Source organism: Dysidea avara, chromosome 2 (assembly GCF_963678975.1).
Source record: "Dysidea avara chromosome 2, odDysAvar1.4, whole genome shotgun sequence".
Taxonomy (NCBI): Eukaryota; Metazoa; Porifera; class Demospongiae; order Dictyoceratida; family Dysideidae; genus Dysidea; species Dysidea avara.
Window position 1 is genome coordinate 21,444,292 of NC_089273.1, and position 19,051 is coordinate 21,463,342.

The window sequence follows — 19,051 nt, forward strand, 5'->3', positions numbered from 1 at the left end:
TAGCTGAACTCTCTACAATGTAACTTCTTCTAGCTGATCTCTCTACAGGGTGACTTGTTTCTAGCTGAACTCTCTACAAGGTAACTTGTTCTAGCTGATCTTTCTACAGGGTGATTTGTTTGTAGCTGAATTCTCTACAGGGCGATTTGTTTGCAGCTGAACTCTCTACATGGTAGTTTCTTTGTAGCTAAACTCTCTACAATGTAACTTCTTCTAGCTGAACTCTCTACAGGGTGACTTGTTTCTAGCTGATCTCTGTACAGGGTGACTTGTTCCTAGCTGAACTCTCTACAGGTGATTTGTTTGCATCTGAACTCTCTTACATGGTGGTTTCTTTGTAACTGAACTCTCTACAAAGTGACTTCTTCTAGCTGATCTATCTACAGGATGACTTGTTTCTAACTGAACTCTCTACAGTGTTATCTGTTCATAGCGGAACTTTCTACTGGGTGAATTGTTTGCAGCTAAACTCTTTGCATGATTGTTTCTTTGTAACTGAACTCTCTACAAGGTAACTTCTTCTAGCTGACCTCTCTACAGGATGACTTGTTTCTAACTGAACTCTCTACAGTGTGATCTGTTCATAGCGGAACTTTCTACACGGTGATTTGTTTGCAGCTAAACTCTTTGCATGATTGTTTCTTTGTAACTGAACTCTCTACAAGGTAACTTCTTCTAGCTGATCTCTCTACAGGGCAATTTGTTTGTAGCTGAATTCTCTACAGGGTGATTTATTTGAGCTGAACTCTCTACATGATGGCTTCTTTGTAGCTGAACTCTCTATTAGGTACCTTCTTCTAGCTGATCTGACTACAGGGTGACTTGTTTGTAGCTGAATTCCCTACAGAATAACTTGCAATGTAATATAACTGTGTAAATTATACATGCAGCTGAATGCTTTTTTAGGGTGACTGTTCTATTAGAGTATCTCGATCTCGCATTTGCTGCACGTAGTTTCCTTTCGAATCATAACTCAGTGATTTGTAATCCGATTCTTCTGTACTACTGCAAGAACTTTCTATGATGATTATTCCAGCTACATACTGATTTTCAGCTCGTTGCTCTAAGCGGTTTGCCTGGTAGACACGAAAACTAATAGTTTTCTTATTCATAAAAATCGATCGCGTAATTTTGACACAGGTTTTGGGTTTTGTGTCATATCTCCATGGTCTTTATCCCGATTCTTTTCAAACCACAAAAAGGCACTCCTACGATGGTTGCTTCATCTACATATCAATTTTCAACTGATTCCTACAATGGGGTTTACCCTGTAGGCGTGACAGACCTTCGACCTTATTTTACGCAAATAATCGGTAATAACTCCGTGAATGTTCATCGGATTCCTACCAAAGTTGGTACGGAGATCCGCCTTAATGAGCCCTTTAAGTGTGCCAAATTTCAGCCCAATCCGAGCACGCATTCGTGTTTTATGGCGAATTTTGCGAAGTGTGCGAAATGAAGAAGATGAAGAAGAAAAAAACGAAGAAATTAAAACGAAATTTTGTTCGCTCGTATCTCGGAAATGGCTGGAGCGATTTTCTTCAAATTTGGTATGTAGACTCCCCTAACTGGGCGGCACATCTCTAGCAAATTTGGTTCCAATCGGATAAGGGATCACAGAGGTACATAGGTGTGAAAATTGCGTTTTCTTTCTTCCTGTTAATATACTCACGGTGTGGCGCGCCGGCTTCTTGGGCCGCACGACACACTATCGTGTGTCTTGATATACAGTATATATATATATATATATATATATATATCAGTAATGTGTTATTAAAGTATTATTGCTATTGTTCAGTCACAGTACTGCTAGAGGCCTGGTATCAAAGGCTCTGGCACAGTTACACCTGTATATTCACTTGTCTTGGATGGCAAAATGATATTAGCAGGTTTGATTTGAAGTATGCCTACAACTTAATGGTATTTATACCAACTCTTGCTATGTGTACATATTCACAATTAGAAGGGGCCAAAATTGCAATATAGTCTAGGCGAAGCATTAAAGCTGAATTATAGTCTTTGCTCTCTGAAAATGTATGAGCAATTCTAGAGTAAAATGCACTTTTGTATTGAACCACTATATATGTCCAGTATGTCAAAAACCAAGCTATTGAGTAATAGAAATTAAATTGTGGGATATATGTGCATAGCTAAATCCTCATGTGTCATAATTGTTTACAAAAAAAATGAATGCATAACTATAGATGGCTATAGATTGAAAACTGGCTGTAGAAAGAAAACAAATATTTAGGGAAAACAGCTACTGTAGTGATGGATACAGATCTATATGGATCTATATGCAGGGGCGGAGGAAGTAGTTGATCTGAGGGGGAGCTGGGACTTATCTCTGGTTTGGCAAGGTGAGACCAAAAAAAAAAAAAAGGTCAAAACCAACTGACAATAGCTTTCCACCTCACCAGCTACGCATTTATAACTGATAAACTACATAAAAATCCTTACATAGCTCGCTACACGCTCACTGCTTTATTAGAGCGACTGCTCTAATTAGAGTATCTCGATCTTTATCACGGTTTTTGGCCCCACTCCAAGAAGGATAATTTCGGTGTGATATCATTCTGAGGGGGGGCTAGGTCCCCCCTCAGCAGACCGAGGGGGGGGGGGGGGGGGGGCTTCAGCTCCCTAGCCCCCCCTTTCCGCCGCCTATGTCTATATGGATACAATAAAATGATGATTATGCCTGCAAAGGTCTCACTGTGAATTTATTAACCATATCAGGTTTATGATAAGAACATTTTAGTGCCAGGACAAATTTCCTGACAAACTTGTGGTTGGTCAAACAAACATGTATAGAGTGAATTCTAATGTAGCTAAACTACCTACAGGGTGTCTCAGTTTGTAGCTGAACTCTTTACAAGGTGAACTGTTTGTAGCTGAACTCTTCTCAAGGCCTCAAGGTGACTTGTTTGTAGCTGAACTCACTGCTTGAAGGTTCTTAGTTTACTCATTTGTTAAGATGCCTTACTGTAGTTATACTGATAGTAAAGTGTCAGTAAACTTAAGTATATGGAACATAATTATTTTACTAAGTTTTAAACTCTCAGTAAAACATCAGTGAATGCGGGTTTACTGAAAAACTACTAAAATAACAAACAATTAACTGTTCCATATACTGGGGATATACCACTGTAGTAAACTAAGATACTTCAAGCAGTGACTCTCTACAGATAGACTTCAGGGAAGACACCATACATAGACGGTGATACATATATGTTTACACAATACATACATAATACATGTATATTATTTCATAGTTGATACATACATGGTTACTGGTTGATGGAGCTGATCTTGACTGAAAGGCCATTCAAGAAACTGTTTAAAACTAGACAGTCAGTTTGTTTCCATATTCCTACAGCTAGCTAGTTAGTTGATTCTATAATGCATGCACTACTAACAAAATGATTGCATCTCCCAAAAGAATAATGATATCCAGTAGTGGTAACAAATTAAACCACTGAGAGTGACATGTTCAGCACAAACTATAGCTATGGGTCAAATATTTAATCGAATCGACTAAATATCCACAGTAAAGAGCCATGCACTATGAATAATTTACTTTGCCTAGTAGAGGAATACCATTGATGAATCAGTGTTGTAGATGATTTGCTAGAGCATCAAAAATTGTAATGCATTGGCTTGATTTGTAGTCTGATGAATTCTCAAGTGGAGGGCCCTCCTGCCCTACTAAGACTTACAAGTGCAGTCCCTTGCACATAGTACTTGTTTTCAAACTGGCCAGTGACCGAAATCTGTTACAACCACAGAAATTATTCTATGGGAGGGCTTGTCAGACAACCAACAAACTCCTGACAAATTGCCTATTGTCTGACCATAATTGGGAATAGGCAAGAACTGTCTTTTCAAAGTACACCCCTGTATAAGGAGAAGCTTTACTGTCTCAAGTACTAACAATGTCTACTGGTTGGTTACTAGGAGATGCTACATTCCTGCAGCTCAAGGGAGGGACCACCCTCTACTCTACTGAGAAATCCCTATAAATCAAGGCTTTGTGGCTGTGGCAAACAACACTCAGTCTACTCGGCAGCACAACAGGCAAAGGTCAGTGAATTTGTGTCTATATACTGTACAGTATATTCAGGTGTATTACTGTGCCCATCCAACTACATGTAGAAATTTCAGCCACAAACAAGTATCTTTGAATTTTCTGCAGAGCATTCAGCTACATTAAAAAATAGTTCAGTAGAAATAATTTACCCTGTAGAGAGTTACCAAATCACCCTGCAGAAAATTCAGCTACATTAGAAGTCACCCTGTAGGGAGTTCGTCTATAAACAAACTACTAACACACCAACTTGCAGTAGAAAGTTCATGTGATGCAGTATTAATGAATAATTATTGAATTTCATCAGCAAAATATTCAGTTCTTGATCTCTTCCTCCTTTCTGCTGTAAAGAGAAACAAACAAGTAAAAGAGCTCCAATAGGTTGGCTTTGAAATACAAAAAGAAGTGAAATCTTAACCAAAACAGCCAAGCTGTAAGTAAGTGTGGCCCTTAAACATTCAGTGTGAAAATATTTGAAATCCAAGGTGGAGACCAAACACTACAAAGACCATTATTATTGGGGTATAGGTAAGAAGGAAAACCTGATGCGCTTCAATTGTGGTAAATTCTATGTATATAGTTGTATTTATATGTAACACTGAGTAGTAGTGGGTGTTGTAAGGCTGTCCACAATCTGTAACTAGTGGTAGGTGTTCTAAGGCTGTCCATAATCTGTAAACGACAATTCTACTGTTTCCACCATTCTGCTAAATCTTCTTTCCTGCCAAGACAGTAGTTAGACAAATTTTAATTACAATTCAGGTGAATTTGTGTTGCCTCCTTTACCTAAACTGTAGTTAGCTACTAATAATATAATATTTTTTTGTCTTTCCATTATCCTACCATTTTTTGGCTACTACCTTGGATTTACATCTTTTTCGCCTTGACTTATTTGTGGGCTGCATCCGTCTTAACAGCATACTTTGTTAGCGTGTGGAGAATAAGAATCAGTTCAATGTTAACATAAGTCTATTCAGTTTGGCATGTGGGTAGGTTGCAGCACAATATTCTTATCCATCATAGCCATAGGAATGTCTAAACAATATCTTGCATTCATCTAGTATAACTAAAACTCTTTATGCGTGCAATCTAGTACACACCTACGGATACAGTATGCATATTATGTACTTGTAGTGAAGTCTTGATACAAATGTGTACATAGACATAAATTATACAGCACAGTAAATGATAATGTGCGTAGCTACAAAATGTTAAGCTTTGTAGCTATAAAATTCGTATGAGTGTGTGAGCATGCATGTGCTGTATGCTTTGTATCTACATTTGTGCAGATCAAAATTAAATATATTATATAAAAACATGGATGTTTGGGTTATCAGAAACCATTGCTTTTACTTGCTCTTTTCCCTGCTCACTAACATCATTTTCACACAACGCCAACAAGTTCATAATTGTATTCTCACATTTAACAACTTTTGCAATTGTTATAACTCCATCTGTTTGTAACTTGTTTGCACTGATCAACAAAACTTGTAATCTAGGATTTCTGGCTAATACAAAACATAATTCACCAATTACTTCATCAGTAATGTTATTATTACTAAGTGTTAACACCTGTAGTTTAGATTTCTGTTTTAATGATTCAAATATCTTCACTGCTCCTCTAGTTCCCAACATGTTGTCACTTAGATATGGTTCTTGAAGGGTGTAACAGTTAGATATGGTGACTGCCAATTCATCTGCAACTTCTTTAGTAACTCCATTGTGAAACAAATCAAGCTTTCTTAATCTGACTAGGTTATTAAGAGACTGGACAACTTTACATATTCCTACAGTTTGTAAATTGTTATTACCAAGTAGCAAATCTTCCAGAAGATCATTACTAGAAATTGCAGCAGATAATTCTTTAGCTGAATCATCACTGATTCCATTACTACACAGACTTAGTATTCTCAACTTCTTAACATGTTTTAATGCTCGACAGATTTGTATGACTCCAGTGTCCAGTAGTCCATTCCCATCCAGCCACAGTTGTTCTAGTGTTGGGTTACTATGTATCACAGCTGCTACATTATCAGCTGACTGATAACCAATACTGTTAAAACTCAAGTCAAGCACTTTTAGGGTTAAAATGTGCTCCAGTGAGTTTAAAATGAACATAGCCCCAACAGTATTTAATTGATTACCCTTAAGCCATAATTGTTGAAGTACAGTATTAGAGTATAACTTATCTGCTAATTCAGAAGCAGCAATTTCATTAATATTACTTTGACCCAAATCAAGGACTTTTAGCATTGAGATGACGTAGAGTGAATAGATAAAAGAGGCTGCATCTATGTTCTGTTTCATTCTTTCATGAAAATTGTTCATTTTATTTGTTACTTGTTGGTTGAATAAATCGTAAAGTGAATCAGCATCATTATACGAAGTTTTCGTTAACTCATAATTAATTTGAGTCTTGTAAATAAAGTTTGATTTTCGTACCTCCAAGTTCAACAATTCAATAAATCTATAATCCTCAGGTGGTTTGAAACCTGATTTAGAATAACCTGAACTTATCATTTCCAAATTAAGTACAAAATTATGTAAGATTTTTTCTTCAGTGCCCATATTTTGTCCACCTAAAGAAAGTGCTTCCAGAGTGTTTATAATTCCAGTTACTGATGCCAGATCAGCCATTGTAGAATGGTTAACACTACTACATTGTAAATCCAATGCCTTCAAAAGTTTAGTGTTCTCCTTACAAGCCACTGCTATTTGAATTAAACTAGTTGATAATGCATTACCAGCCAAGTATAGTTTTTCAAGCAGAAAATTATTTTTAATGGCTAGTACCAAATCACCTACAACTTCTTCAGTCATGTTCATGTTACTGAGGTATAAAACAACAAGTGATGTAACACTTTGAAGTGCTCTACGAATTGTAACTGCCTTGTTTTGAAGATAGTTGTCACCAAGATACAACTTTTGCATTCCATTATTACTTAGTATCACTGATGCTATATGTTCAGCAGCTTCTTCAGTAATTTTGTTACTTTTAATATTGAAGTATGTCAGTGATGATACTTGCTGCAATGACTGACAAATAGTCATCAGTCCATTTAATTTTAACTGATTGTTTTTTAATTGTAAACACTGCAGTAGATGGTTACTCTCAATAACAACTGCTAAATCCTTAGCCATTTTATTTGTAATATAACAACCACTCAAATATAGTGATTTGAGTGTGTTAATTTTACTTAAAGTGTTTATACCGAATTCTCCACACAGTTGCAGATGATTATTAGATAAACGTACGTCAACACCAGTTTCAGATTTCTTCCTGTGATATATGTTTACACTATTCAGGTTTAAGATTTTCAGAGTCTTAGAGCCTTCAAGGGCTTCTACTATTTTACATGTTCCTCCTTGAAGATCATTCTCACCAAGATACAACTGTTCCAGTTTATTGTTAGTCAATACCACAGACACTATAGCATCTGCTGCTTCTTCAGTAACAAGGTTATTTCTAATATCAAGTATCTTCAGTGACGAGTTCTTACTCAACGACTTTGCAATTGCTACAACACCACTCGTTGTTAGTCTGTTGTTACTTAACCTAAGATCTGATAGGGAGGAATTACTTGCAATAGCAGATGCAGCAAAAGCAGCCACTTCTTCTGGCATATCATTACCACATAAATCCAATTCTGTAAGTGTTGTAATCTTACTCAAAGAATGTAAAATTGTACTTGCACATGATCTTAAATCATTGTTTGCTAACCACAGTTTTTGTAAACTATTACAATCAATGACCGCTGCCAGATCATCAGCTATTATACCTGATGTGTTGTTGTTGTTGAAGTCTAACACTTTAAGAGATGATACTTCTTTTAAAGCTCTTACTATCTTTAGTGCTCCTGCTCCTAGTTTATTGTTACCAAGATATAAAAATTTGATTCCAGTGTTGCTTTTTACTAATGTTCCAATAGCACCTGCCGCTTCTTCAGTGACAAGATTATTTCTTAAGTCAAATATTGTTAGTGATGAATTCTTACTTAGGGACTCAGACATTGTTGCAATGCTACTTGTTGTCAGTCTGTTGTTACTTAACCTCAGATCTTCTAAGGAGGAATTACTTTTAATAGCTGATGCAAGAGAAGCAGCAACATCATCAGTCATATCATTTCCAGACAAATTCAATTCTGTAAGTGTAGTAATCTTACTCAAAGAATCTAGAATTGTACTTATATTTAATCTCAAATCATTGTTTGCTAACCACAGTATTTGTAAACTGTTACGATCAATGACTGCTGATAGATCATCGGCTATTATACCTGATGTTTTGCTGCTGTTGAGGTCTAACACTTTAAGAGATGATACTTCTTTTAAAGCTCTTACTATCTTAAGTGCTCCTGCTTCTAGTTTATTATAACCAAGATATAACTCTTCTATTCCGGTATTACTTTTTATTAGCGATGCTACTGAATCTGATGCCTCTTCAGTAAATGCAGTATTTTTTATATTCAATATTTTCAGTGTTGAAATGTTACTTAATGAGTCTGCAATAGTTACAATACCACTTGTTGATAGTCTGTTGTAACTTAGCCCCAAACCTTCTAGGGATTAATTACTTGTAACAGCTAATGCAACAAAAGCAGCTGTATCCTCTGACATATCATTACCAGATAAGTCCAATGCTGTAAGTGTCCTGATCTTACTCAAAGAATATAGAATAGTATTTGCACATGATCTCAAATCATTGTACGCTAACCACAGTTTTCGTACACTATTATGATCAATTACTGCTGCTAGATCATCAGCTATTATACCTGATGTGTTGTTGTTGTTGAGGTCTAGCACTTTAAGAGATGATACTTCTTTTAAAGCTCTTACTATCTTTAGTGCTCCTGTTTCTAATTTATTATAACCAAGATACAACTCTTCTATTCCGGTATTAGTTTCTATTACTAGTGATATAGCATCTGCTGCTTCTTCACTAACTTGGTTATTTCTGATGTCAAGTGTTTTTAGTGTTGAAATTCTGCTTAACGATTTTGCAATTGCTAAAATGCCACTTTTTGTTAGCCTATTACTGCCCAATCTCAACACTTCTAGAGAGGAATTACTAGCAATAGCAAATGCTAATTCAGTAGCTACTACATCCAACATGTCATTGTCACTTAGATCTAATACTTTTAGCTTTGATAAGTTCTTTAAAGCTGTTATAATCTTCAATGCTCTTGTTTTAAGTTTGTTATTACCAAGGTATAGTTTCTGTAGTGCAAAATTGGTTCGTATTGCAAGTGAAATAGCATTACTGGTTTCCTTGGTGTTGTGATGATTGTGTGATGTAATACAGTTAGTAAGGTCTAGAACTATTAAGTTAGTAATACTCCGAAGAGCTCCAACTGATTTTATTTCTGTTGATTGAAGAAAATTAAAGTAGACATTCAGGTGCAAAACTTTCAAGTTTGCATTACGTCGAACAACAGATGACAATGCAGCATCACTTATTTCATCTAAGTACATATTCCCGAGATGAACTGCCTCCAATGTGTCTACACAACTCAAGACATTAAATATCAGTTTACTACCATTATTGCTAAATGTGCATCCGTCAAATGCAATACGTGAGGTATTACAACATTTAATACCGTTTGAAACTATTTCAGCAGTTTCATCATCTAGATGACAATCTTTCAATAATATGAAATCACTTATTCTATCATTAACTTTGAAGCCATCAATTAGCTGTTGTTTGTTAACTCTATATCCAAACATTTTAAATGTGCTTACGATCATCAATGAAATTGATGTTTTATATTTCAATTTTGATACTATCTTATCATAGAAAGCTTCTTGTATGTTTTTATCAATGACAAAAGTCTCCATCACCTGATCATTCCTTTCAGAACAATGGCATATTGATAAGTATAATTTATTCCAATGAACAGTGAGTGATGAAAGCTGGTTGGATAAAACTAAGCTCTCAGATTCATGAAACAAATTTGTATCAGTCTCAAATTCAATTTCACTACTTTTAAAGCAGAGGATCTGAGTGATGCATGGCGAATCATTATTTGTACAATAATTTACAAATTTAAAGAAAGCTTGCGGTGGGTCAAGACTATAAATAATGGGAACCAGCTTATTTTTCAGAAAGTTACATGATGCTCCCCCATATATGTAATAATTGAATATCTGAAATGATTCACGCATATTTAAGCCTGTAAACATAATCCAGGTGTTGGTATACTTGTCAACAAACAAGGTACTCTGTAGTAGTTCAAACTGAATACTAGGATCTAAAGAATTAATATAGTATGCTGCTAAATACTCTTGAAACGACAAGTGAAGAAAATTGTATGACACACAATTATCAATCTTCTTCATACTAAAATATTGTGTGGACTTTAGTAAGCCTAAACCTTGGAAATCGTTATTAGTAGATGATAGATTAGGACATAATTCTTTAATTTCTTCTGCTGTAAACACAATTTTATCACTTCTTAGTGTCTCAAAAGCAAATTTGGACAACTCTATTATGTAATTCTTATATACCTCTGGTAAATTATGCAAGGACAAAATTTTCAATTTAGAATCATCTCTAAGTTTTTCTACATAGCGAGACATTGCAAGAGTAATGAATCTTTCATATAATGCAGTTTGATCAGATGGTAATTCTTCCATTTCTTTGAAGGTGCATACTAAAATAGTCATTACTATAGGTATATAGCAGATACTGTTGATAGCTCTGTGTTTATCAAGGTAAGAAAACAATTTTTCAATTTTAATTGGGTGGCCCTTCAATTCTTGCTCAATGTATTCTTTCTTACTATCATCAGTAAATCCCATCACTTCTACCCTGATGTCTCCAATATATTGAAGTCTATCAGTAGCAGTGGGTCGAGATGTGATTATCAATTTACACTTGGGAAAAACTTTACGCTTTAAAATATGGGATATGAACAGACCACGTGGAGCATCACAATACTCATCATACCCATCCAATATAATTGTTATATCATCATTACTTCTGTTGATGAGAATATCTGCACATCTTTCTGCAGTTTTATTGGCAGACTTGTCGAAATTATAGAAATAATGAATAAAACTTTGCATGTCACAGATTTTCTTTATTTCAGGATCTCTTAAGTATACAAAGAATACCAGTTTAGCATCATTGAGCAATTGAGATTTTGCCCATCGGTAAGCTATTTCTTTACTAAGTGTTGTTTTTCCCATTCCTGGAGCACCATCAATTATTATTACTTCTGGAATTATAATAGTGCCATCATTTTTTTTGAATGGTTTGAATATATCTGAAATATTGTGTGTACTAATAGAACCTTCAGTGTGTTCCATATCAAATTGACAATGACTTGCAAGACCTTCTCTCATTAGGCCTGCTATATCAATAATCTCTTTTTCGTTACGTTGTTCCATATGGTGTATTAGTAATGTATTCACAAAATGTTTAGGATTCAGATGGTGCCATATTCCTTCTTGCGTAAAATATCTAGTTTGTTTGTAGTTAGTTTTGACATGATCAGATAATAGTGCAATGGTTCTGACTATAAGTAAAAGAGTTCAATACATGAATATCTGCCACATACTGTATATCAACATCACACAGTGGGATCATGATGGTTTTCACCTTCACAGGAGAAAAATTAACCAGAAACCAGTCTCACAATAATGTGACCTAAAACATTTCCATTAATTTTTTTAAGTAAGTAGAATTCTCTACTAACAGACTTACATACTGATGCCTTCAGACAACACCTGTAACTCAGTAATAGCTAAGGCTATGGGTTTGACCTTCCACAATATTTCTGCCCAGCAGGTGCTTTTTGGTATGCCACATACATACAATGCAGCAGCATGCATTATGAATTTACCTTTGTCCTCATAATTTTTTTGTTCCATTTCCTTTTGCTGGTAGTCTAAGGTGTTGATTTATGGTAGCACATTCCTGGCTTTATGTGTTGGCCATTATGGAAGAATACAAGAAATAGTTGTAACATGGGCATGAGGGCTTTGCCTGATATGTATGCCCATCTGCCCGAGGGCTACAGGCCCGATGGCATACATATCACACAAAGCCAGAATGCTCCATGTTACAGCTAATATGTAACACTTATCATAATGGGTGCCATTTCACATTGGGAAGTTGGCCCAATCCTGATTGCCCCCCGGCTGATAGCCTGTAAACCAGTAAACCACTGGATATATTATAAATACATAGCAAAAATTTTTGATAATGGGTCAGCAGCTAGTACGTCCTGGTTACGTTCAGTTACGATGAACAGACATATCCTATGGAGAACTTTGGTTACGTGAGTTTTATGTTTTAGTCAGTGCTATTGAATTGTTTATGGAAAAAGTACGGAGTTCACTAAAGGCCTAGATAAGTAAGCTTGTTTGTAGAGTGGTTACTCCGTGCAGAGTGGTAGCTTCATGATGGGGGCATGTCCGTATCCAAAAACGTGCAGAAATTATCGGTGAGTAAGCTATATATAGCATTAGTTCTCACCTTAACCTAACATTTTTCAACTTGTAGGATGATGAGGATAACAAAACACTGGTAAGTGACCCAAAATTTCATTGCTGACTGCCAGTTATTGGGTAAGGTAGGATGTAAATCACTGCTTAGCCCATGTTAAATGTTTGTGGTACATTAATCACATCCTGAACAGAGGCTAGGCTTGACATACGCCCTTTACCATTTGTTGGAACTTCATTGTTAATTGTTGTAGTTATTTAGTACCTTAGTAAGTTTTTCCTTTGTTGTATTAGGTATTAGGTTTTGTGTACATATATGCATTCCCTTGATCACGTGATAAAAATGGTGGAACTGTAACCTCAACCTCGTGGGACACTTGTGAACGTGACCTGCTTATCCTAGATACCACATCATGACATCTGGCACCCAATGTGGGGCACAAAGATTGGCTGGACGATTGCGACGAGGAGCAGCCCACAATGAAGCTGATTATAAAGAAACTAGATAAACTGGACCTGAGTTTCCACTAAACTCTAAAGTAGAAAATTCTGTTTGTCACTTTCCATAAAGGCTGCCTTTGCTACTATACGACTTACTTAACCACCTGCTGAAATGCTGTGGTACCGCGGCAGAACCAGACTTAACGGTACCTTAGAAGACAAGCCCTAATGTTTGATTACTACTGTTGTTCTTGTTTATTTTTCTACTTAGAGTGATCCACCTGTGAATTAATTTTCTGTGACTATTGTCGTGTCTAGGGAATACTCTCCTGCACTAGAGAGATCACGTGCCACACGGGGAGGCCACTGTGGGGTCGTCACAAAGCTCGTCCGCAAAGCAGAGGAAATCGCCAGTACCACAGAGCCATTAGATTCAACTAAAAGAGTTAGACTTAATGTTATTAAGCAACAAATAGATGTTAAATTAAGTTTATTAAATGGTATGGACAAGGACATCCTCAGCCGTTGTGAAAAAGACAGTATCGCTGCTGAGCTTGAAGAATCAGAAACAATTACTGCTAAAATAATTACCTGTAAACAGAATTAGAAGAAATTCTTCCAGTCCTTATGCCAGCTACTAGTGCTTCTCCATCCCCCATGGTATATGCCTCATTAACACCTCCTGCTACAGTGGCAAAGCCTCGACTCCCTAGATTACAGCTCCCAAAGTTTAGAAGAGATGTTAAGAATTGACTGGAATTTTGGGACTCCTTCAAATCTTCCGTCCATGACAATGCAGAAATCCCAAAGGTGGATAAGTTTAACTACCTTAATTCATTGTTGGAAGACACTGCCCTCAAGAGTATACAGGGCCTCACGCTGACCAAAGGCCATTATGACACAGCAGTCAGAATGCTGAAGGAGAGATTTGGGGACCCCAACAAATCATCTGTGCCCACATGGAGGGGTTGCTGAAAATCCCCAATTGCTCAGTTGATCGCTGTTATTCACTCCATTCTGTATATGACAAGATCATGGTTTAACATTAGAGAATTAGAAACGCTAGGAATCACTTCTGAGCAATACGGAAGTTCGTTGATCCCAGTTATCATGACTAACTTTCCCAGTGAGATCCGCTTGTGAATTGCCTGCGAGCTTGGGAAGAATGCTTGGAAGATAACTCCATTGCTTGATATTCTGAAAGAGGAAGTAGAGGCCAGAGAAGTCAGCGAGGGGTCTACCATTAGTCCAATGAAGTTTCCTGTTGTCCATACGTCAAAGGTTTCATCCACTGGCAGTTTACTGGTTGCAAACAGTTACAAGATGCATTGTGTTTATTGTAACAGTTAACACTACTCAGCTGCCTGCCCTGCAGTTACCAATGTAAAGGACTGGAAGGATATAGCTGGTCATTGCTTCAACTGTTTGAGGACTAAGCACAAGTCAAAGGATTGTGATAGCCAGAAGACCTGCAGACATTGTTACAGACGACACCATCAGTCAACACAGAATGTAGGTGGTAGCATTGAATCACCCCAAACTGACAACTCTAGTGATACTACAAGTACCGTTAGCATCTCAAGCACAACTGGTTTAAGCAAGGCTAGCTCTGGCAAGGGAGTAGTGCCTCTATAAACTGCAAAGCTATTGCTATAGGAGAAACTAAGTGAGTGCCAATCAGGATACTCCTCGATAGTGGTAGCCAACTGTCATATGCTACTAAATCTTTGCAACAATGTCTAGGGCTAAGGCCAATTCGAAGAGTGAAGTTGCATGTAAACACTTTCGGCAGTTCCTCCTTTAAAACAAATTCTTGTGACATTATTCAGGTTCATATACAGAGTACAAGTAGTGGTGAAACCCTCAATATTACTGCCTGCACACCAGCTGTCATCTGCTCTCCACTTCCTTGACTAATTGATACAAGTGTTTATAGTCACCTTGAAGGCTTACAATTAGCTGATGCCAGTGATTCCGCACAAAGAATAGATGTCCTAATTGGATCTGATTATTATTGGTCTATGGTAACGGGGGAGACAATTGTGGGAGACACTGCTCCTGTGGCAGTGAGTAGTAAACTGGGCTGGCACTTTCTGGTCCCTCAGATAGCAGTGGTAGTGTGAGTTTCATGCATTCCAATGTCATAGTACATAGTGACAATTTAGTGAGGGTGAGTGAAAGTGATGCTCTGAAGCATTTTTGGGACATCGAGTCAATTAATATATTAGATGACACCCAGTTTCAAGCTGAAGAAAATAATTTTGTGGAGAGACTGCAGTTTAACCATGGTCATTACGAAGTGTACCTGCTCTGGAGGGAAAATGGACCACCTATTTCTGATCATTTTAATCTTTGTTTGAATCGGTTATGACTTCTTCATTCTCGATTACTGAAATCTCCTGACCTCCTTGAAAATTATCATACAATCATCCAAGAGCAGTTGAAGAAGGGAATAGTAGAGTTGGTGCCTGAGGATCCATGAGAGGCTACAGCCAGAAGTAATGCAGTACACTACCTCCCTCATCGTGGCGAGCTGCACAACGACAAGCAGACTACCAAGCTAAGGGTAGTATATGATGGATCAGCTAAGACTAAGATAGATCCTTTATCCCTGAATAATTGTCTTACGACAGGTCCAAATATGATTCCCTGACTTTTTGATGTTAATTCTTATCAAGTTTCGATGGCAGGAAGTTGCAGTAACGGCAGACATTGAACAAGCCTTTCTGATGATAGCCATTGCACTCCAGGACAGAGATGTTTTTCGATTTTTGTGGTTCAAGGACCCTCATGATTGTGGTGATGGTGAAATTGAGATTTGCTCATTTGGTTTTTGGATTGCATCGTTCCCCTGCTATTTTGGGGTCATTCATATCTCATCATCTCAATAAGTATCAGTGTCAAATACCAGGTGTGAACCAGTCTATTAAGGTTTCATTCTATATTGATGATCTTATATCAGGTGGGGCTACTGTTGAGGAAGCCCTTAACATGTACTCAGTTGTAAAAAGGGTGATGGCTATGAATTTACAGAAGTGGAATTCCAATTCACAAGAATTGATCTCCAAAGTCATCCAAGCTGAGTCTGGATCATCTGTGGATGTCGCTGCTCATGGAGAAGGTAATCAATTAACTGTCGGTAATAGTGACCCTCATTCCAAGTTGGTTGGGGTTGGTTGGGATAGCTTCTCAGATGAGCTCAATTTTAACTTCTCGGCTTTGGTTGATCAAGTTAGTAGACTCCTACAAAGCCGCAGGTCATTGTTGAAGGCTACGGCAAGCATTTTTGTCTCCTGGGTATACTTAGTCCTTTTGTGGTTAGACTGAAAGTGCTGTTCCAGACATGTGTTGTCAACGCACTGATGGGATCAGCCCTTGGCGGGTGAGTATTTGAGGCAATGGAAAGAATTTTTGGTGGAGTGTGAAATTCTTAATGGACTTCGAGTGCTACGATGTTATTTCAAGAAAGGGCTCACACTACATCTACCTCCTGGAGGTTTATTATTGCCAAGTCTCCTTGGTGGGAAGGATTTTATGAACATATAGTTCAGACTGTGAAGAGGGCTTTGAGAAAGATTATTGGGAGGTCCAATTTACATTTTGAAGAGTTGAATACTGTTCTCATTGAAGTACAGTCCATAATTAATTGCCGCCCCCTGACCTTTGTATATGATGATTCTGAGGGTGTGAGCTATGCCTTGACCCCATCACACTTACTATACAAACGATCAATGGCCTTCTCTCCATGTGCTAGTCACTATGAGATTTTCAGTACTGATGCATCACTCACCAGAAGATCAAGGAATCAGAGACATGTTCTCAACCAGATAATTGCCTGCTGGAGAAAGGAGAAAGGAGTACTTGTTAAGCCTGCATGAAATCAGAACTGCCAAACAGACTGGTTCAGGTCGTACAGTCAAGGTTGGAGATATTGTAATATTGAAGGATGATGATGTTAAAAGAGCATTTTTGGGGGTAGTCCAGCTTTTAGAGGAGAGTGATGGAATTGCTAGGGCCACTCTAATCAATGTATCCAATAAAGATGGTCCACTGAAGATACTGAAGAGAAGCACTCAGCATTTAATTCCTATTGAGGTCAGTTGTACAGAAAGTGAATCTGATGTTCCTCCCACAGTTGTTGTGAATGAGACTTCTGGTGGTCAGTCTGAGGAGGTGGTAAATGACACTGGAGATAGTTCAGCTACTCAACAGCCCTTTTCTTTGGAACACCATACCGCATTCCATCTTACAGATTAAGAAGTCAAATCTATTCCGTACTGTCCTTCGCCGATTTCTATTCACATAACTTTCTCTTTTTTGTCCTGTTGTGTATTGCTCTGTTATTAGCTATCTGCCTTGTCTTAGTTATTGTATTTGTGTGCATTTAATGTTACTGTATGTATGCTTAATTGTGGGGAGTACGTTTGCAGGCTTGTCCTTCTGTACGACCCTGTCATTTTGACAAAATTGATAATAATACTAATACTAATATAAGAGATCAACACTTCTAGACCATGTCAACAAGCTGTGATATTGGGAGAGCGAACAAGGAGAATGTGGACTGGACATTAATATTGTATGCTCCCTTCCATGACCAAACGGGGGGAGTGTGTTGGAACGTGATTGTTATTTGTTGTAGTTATTTAGTACCTTAGTAACCTTTTCCTTTGTGTAATAGGTATTAGGTTTTTTTGTGTGCATATCTTGATCACATGATAAAATGGCTGAACTGTAACCTCGACCTTGTGGGATGCTTGCGAAGGTGAACTGCTTATCCAAGATACCAAATCAATGATACCACTCAAGGGGACTGGTAGAATTGACAGTAGTTGGCATTAGCGACATGCAGGTGTGGACTCGATCAGGTGCAGAAGGTGTCCTTGGTCACACTTTGGACATTCCCTGCCTTGTCAATGTTCATACCATTGATACAGTGGAACCTCTCTTATCCAGGCGGTCTGGTACATATTACTGTCCGTATCTCAGAAATGTCTGTACCTAAGCTGTTATGCTAAATTGGCTAACTAAAATACAAGTGCTGTTGGTATTGCTATCAGTTAGTGGTATGTAGTTTATTGGGCCAGAGAGGAAGTCACTAAAGAGCATTTGTGGTCGCTCCCTTGGGCTGTAAAAAAATCCATCATCACCTACAAACCAAGTGGTAGCAATTATTAGTAGAATAAACAAGCTACCATATTAGTAGAATAAACAAACCACCAAACAGGTAAACAGTGGTAGCTATTATTAGTAGAATAAACAAGCCACCAAACAGGTAAACAGCAACCTTTAGGCTCCCTTCTTGTGCTAACCAAACTCCATTATGGTCAATAAACTACAAGCCACATGACCAATTTGGGCTGTCTGGACAATGGAGGTGCCCTGATAATAGAGGTCTGGATGAGGAAGATTCCACTGTATGCACAGAAGTAGCCCCCCCCCCCCTTCTACCCATTACTATGTCTATGGTATATCTGTACTTACCAAGAGAGTCTACCATGTGTTTCACTGTATACTTTAATTGACAGGCAGCCACAATTAAACATGTGTACATTATGGCTACAGTTGTATATAGGGCCTCTCAAACAAAAAGGTCACCATGGTCTAGCTGCACTAATAATGACTGGTAAAACAGAGCAAAGCGTGACCACGCCTCTTAAATGATCTGACAGCAATGTTTAACTGCAGAAAATAAGCAAGATGACCATGCTCCTTACTGAATAATCACATAATTATAGTACAGTGGCTAGGTTGAGATCAACAGTAAGATTTCTCTTATCTTACAACCTTTTGTCCCTAAAAATTAACAATTTAATACTCTAGTACATAGCTAATTGGCTATGGTACAGATGTTTGTGTAATCTTTGCAACAGGACTGCCAAGCGAAAACCAAGAAACATGATGGAACTGCTTTGAAAAGGTGACAAATTCCATAGCAAGCTCACATTTCCAGTGACTTCCTGTGTTGCATAGATTCTGCAATCATCTGTATGCCTTGTACAAGCACCAAATATGTTTATATGAAACCACATAATTTCATTTTACAATGTAGTGTGTACTAGCACTGTGATACAGTGTTCTATA

At 37.6% G+C, this 19,051-nt stretch overlaps 1 protein-coding gene across 1 annotated transcript; it reads right to left on the bottom strand.

Annotated features, from left to right (window-relative positions):
* Positions 1-5,389: 5,389 nt before the first annotated feature.
* On the bottom strand, positions 5,390-11,470 carry LOC136247923 (protein NLRC5-like). Its single transcript, XM_066039742.1, has 2 exons — positions 8,656-11,470; positions 5,390-8,583 (listed from the first exon to the last, which is right to left on the bottom strand). Exons 1-2 carry the CDS (start codon positions 11,468-11,470, stop codon positions 5,390-5,392), a joined length of 6,009 nt encoding a protein of 2,002 aa, XP_065895814.1.
* Positions 11,471-19,051: the final 7,581 nt, after the last annotated feature.

Bases quoted from the DNA above. Each gene is read 5' to 3' on its own strand.
- LOC136247923 (XM_066039742.1), bottom strand. From the start codon at position 11,470: ATGGAACAACGTAACGAAAAAGAGATTATTGATATAGCAGGCCTAATG. The intron at 8,584-8,655 runs GTAATTAATCCC...TAACTATTGCAG, and splicing joins TGTTGCATTAGCTGTTACAA to ACTCATTAAGTAACATTTCA.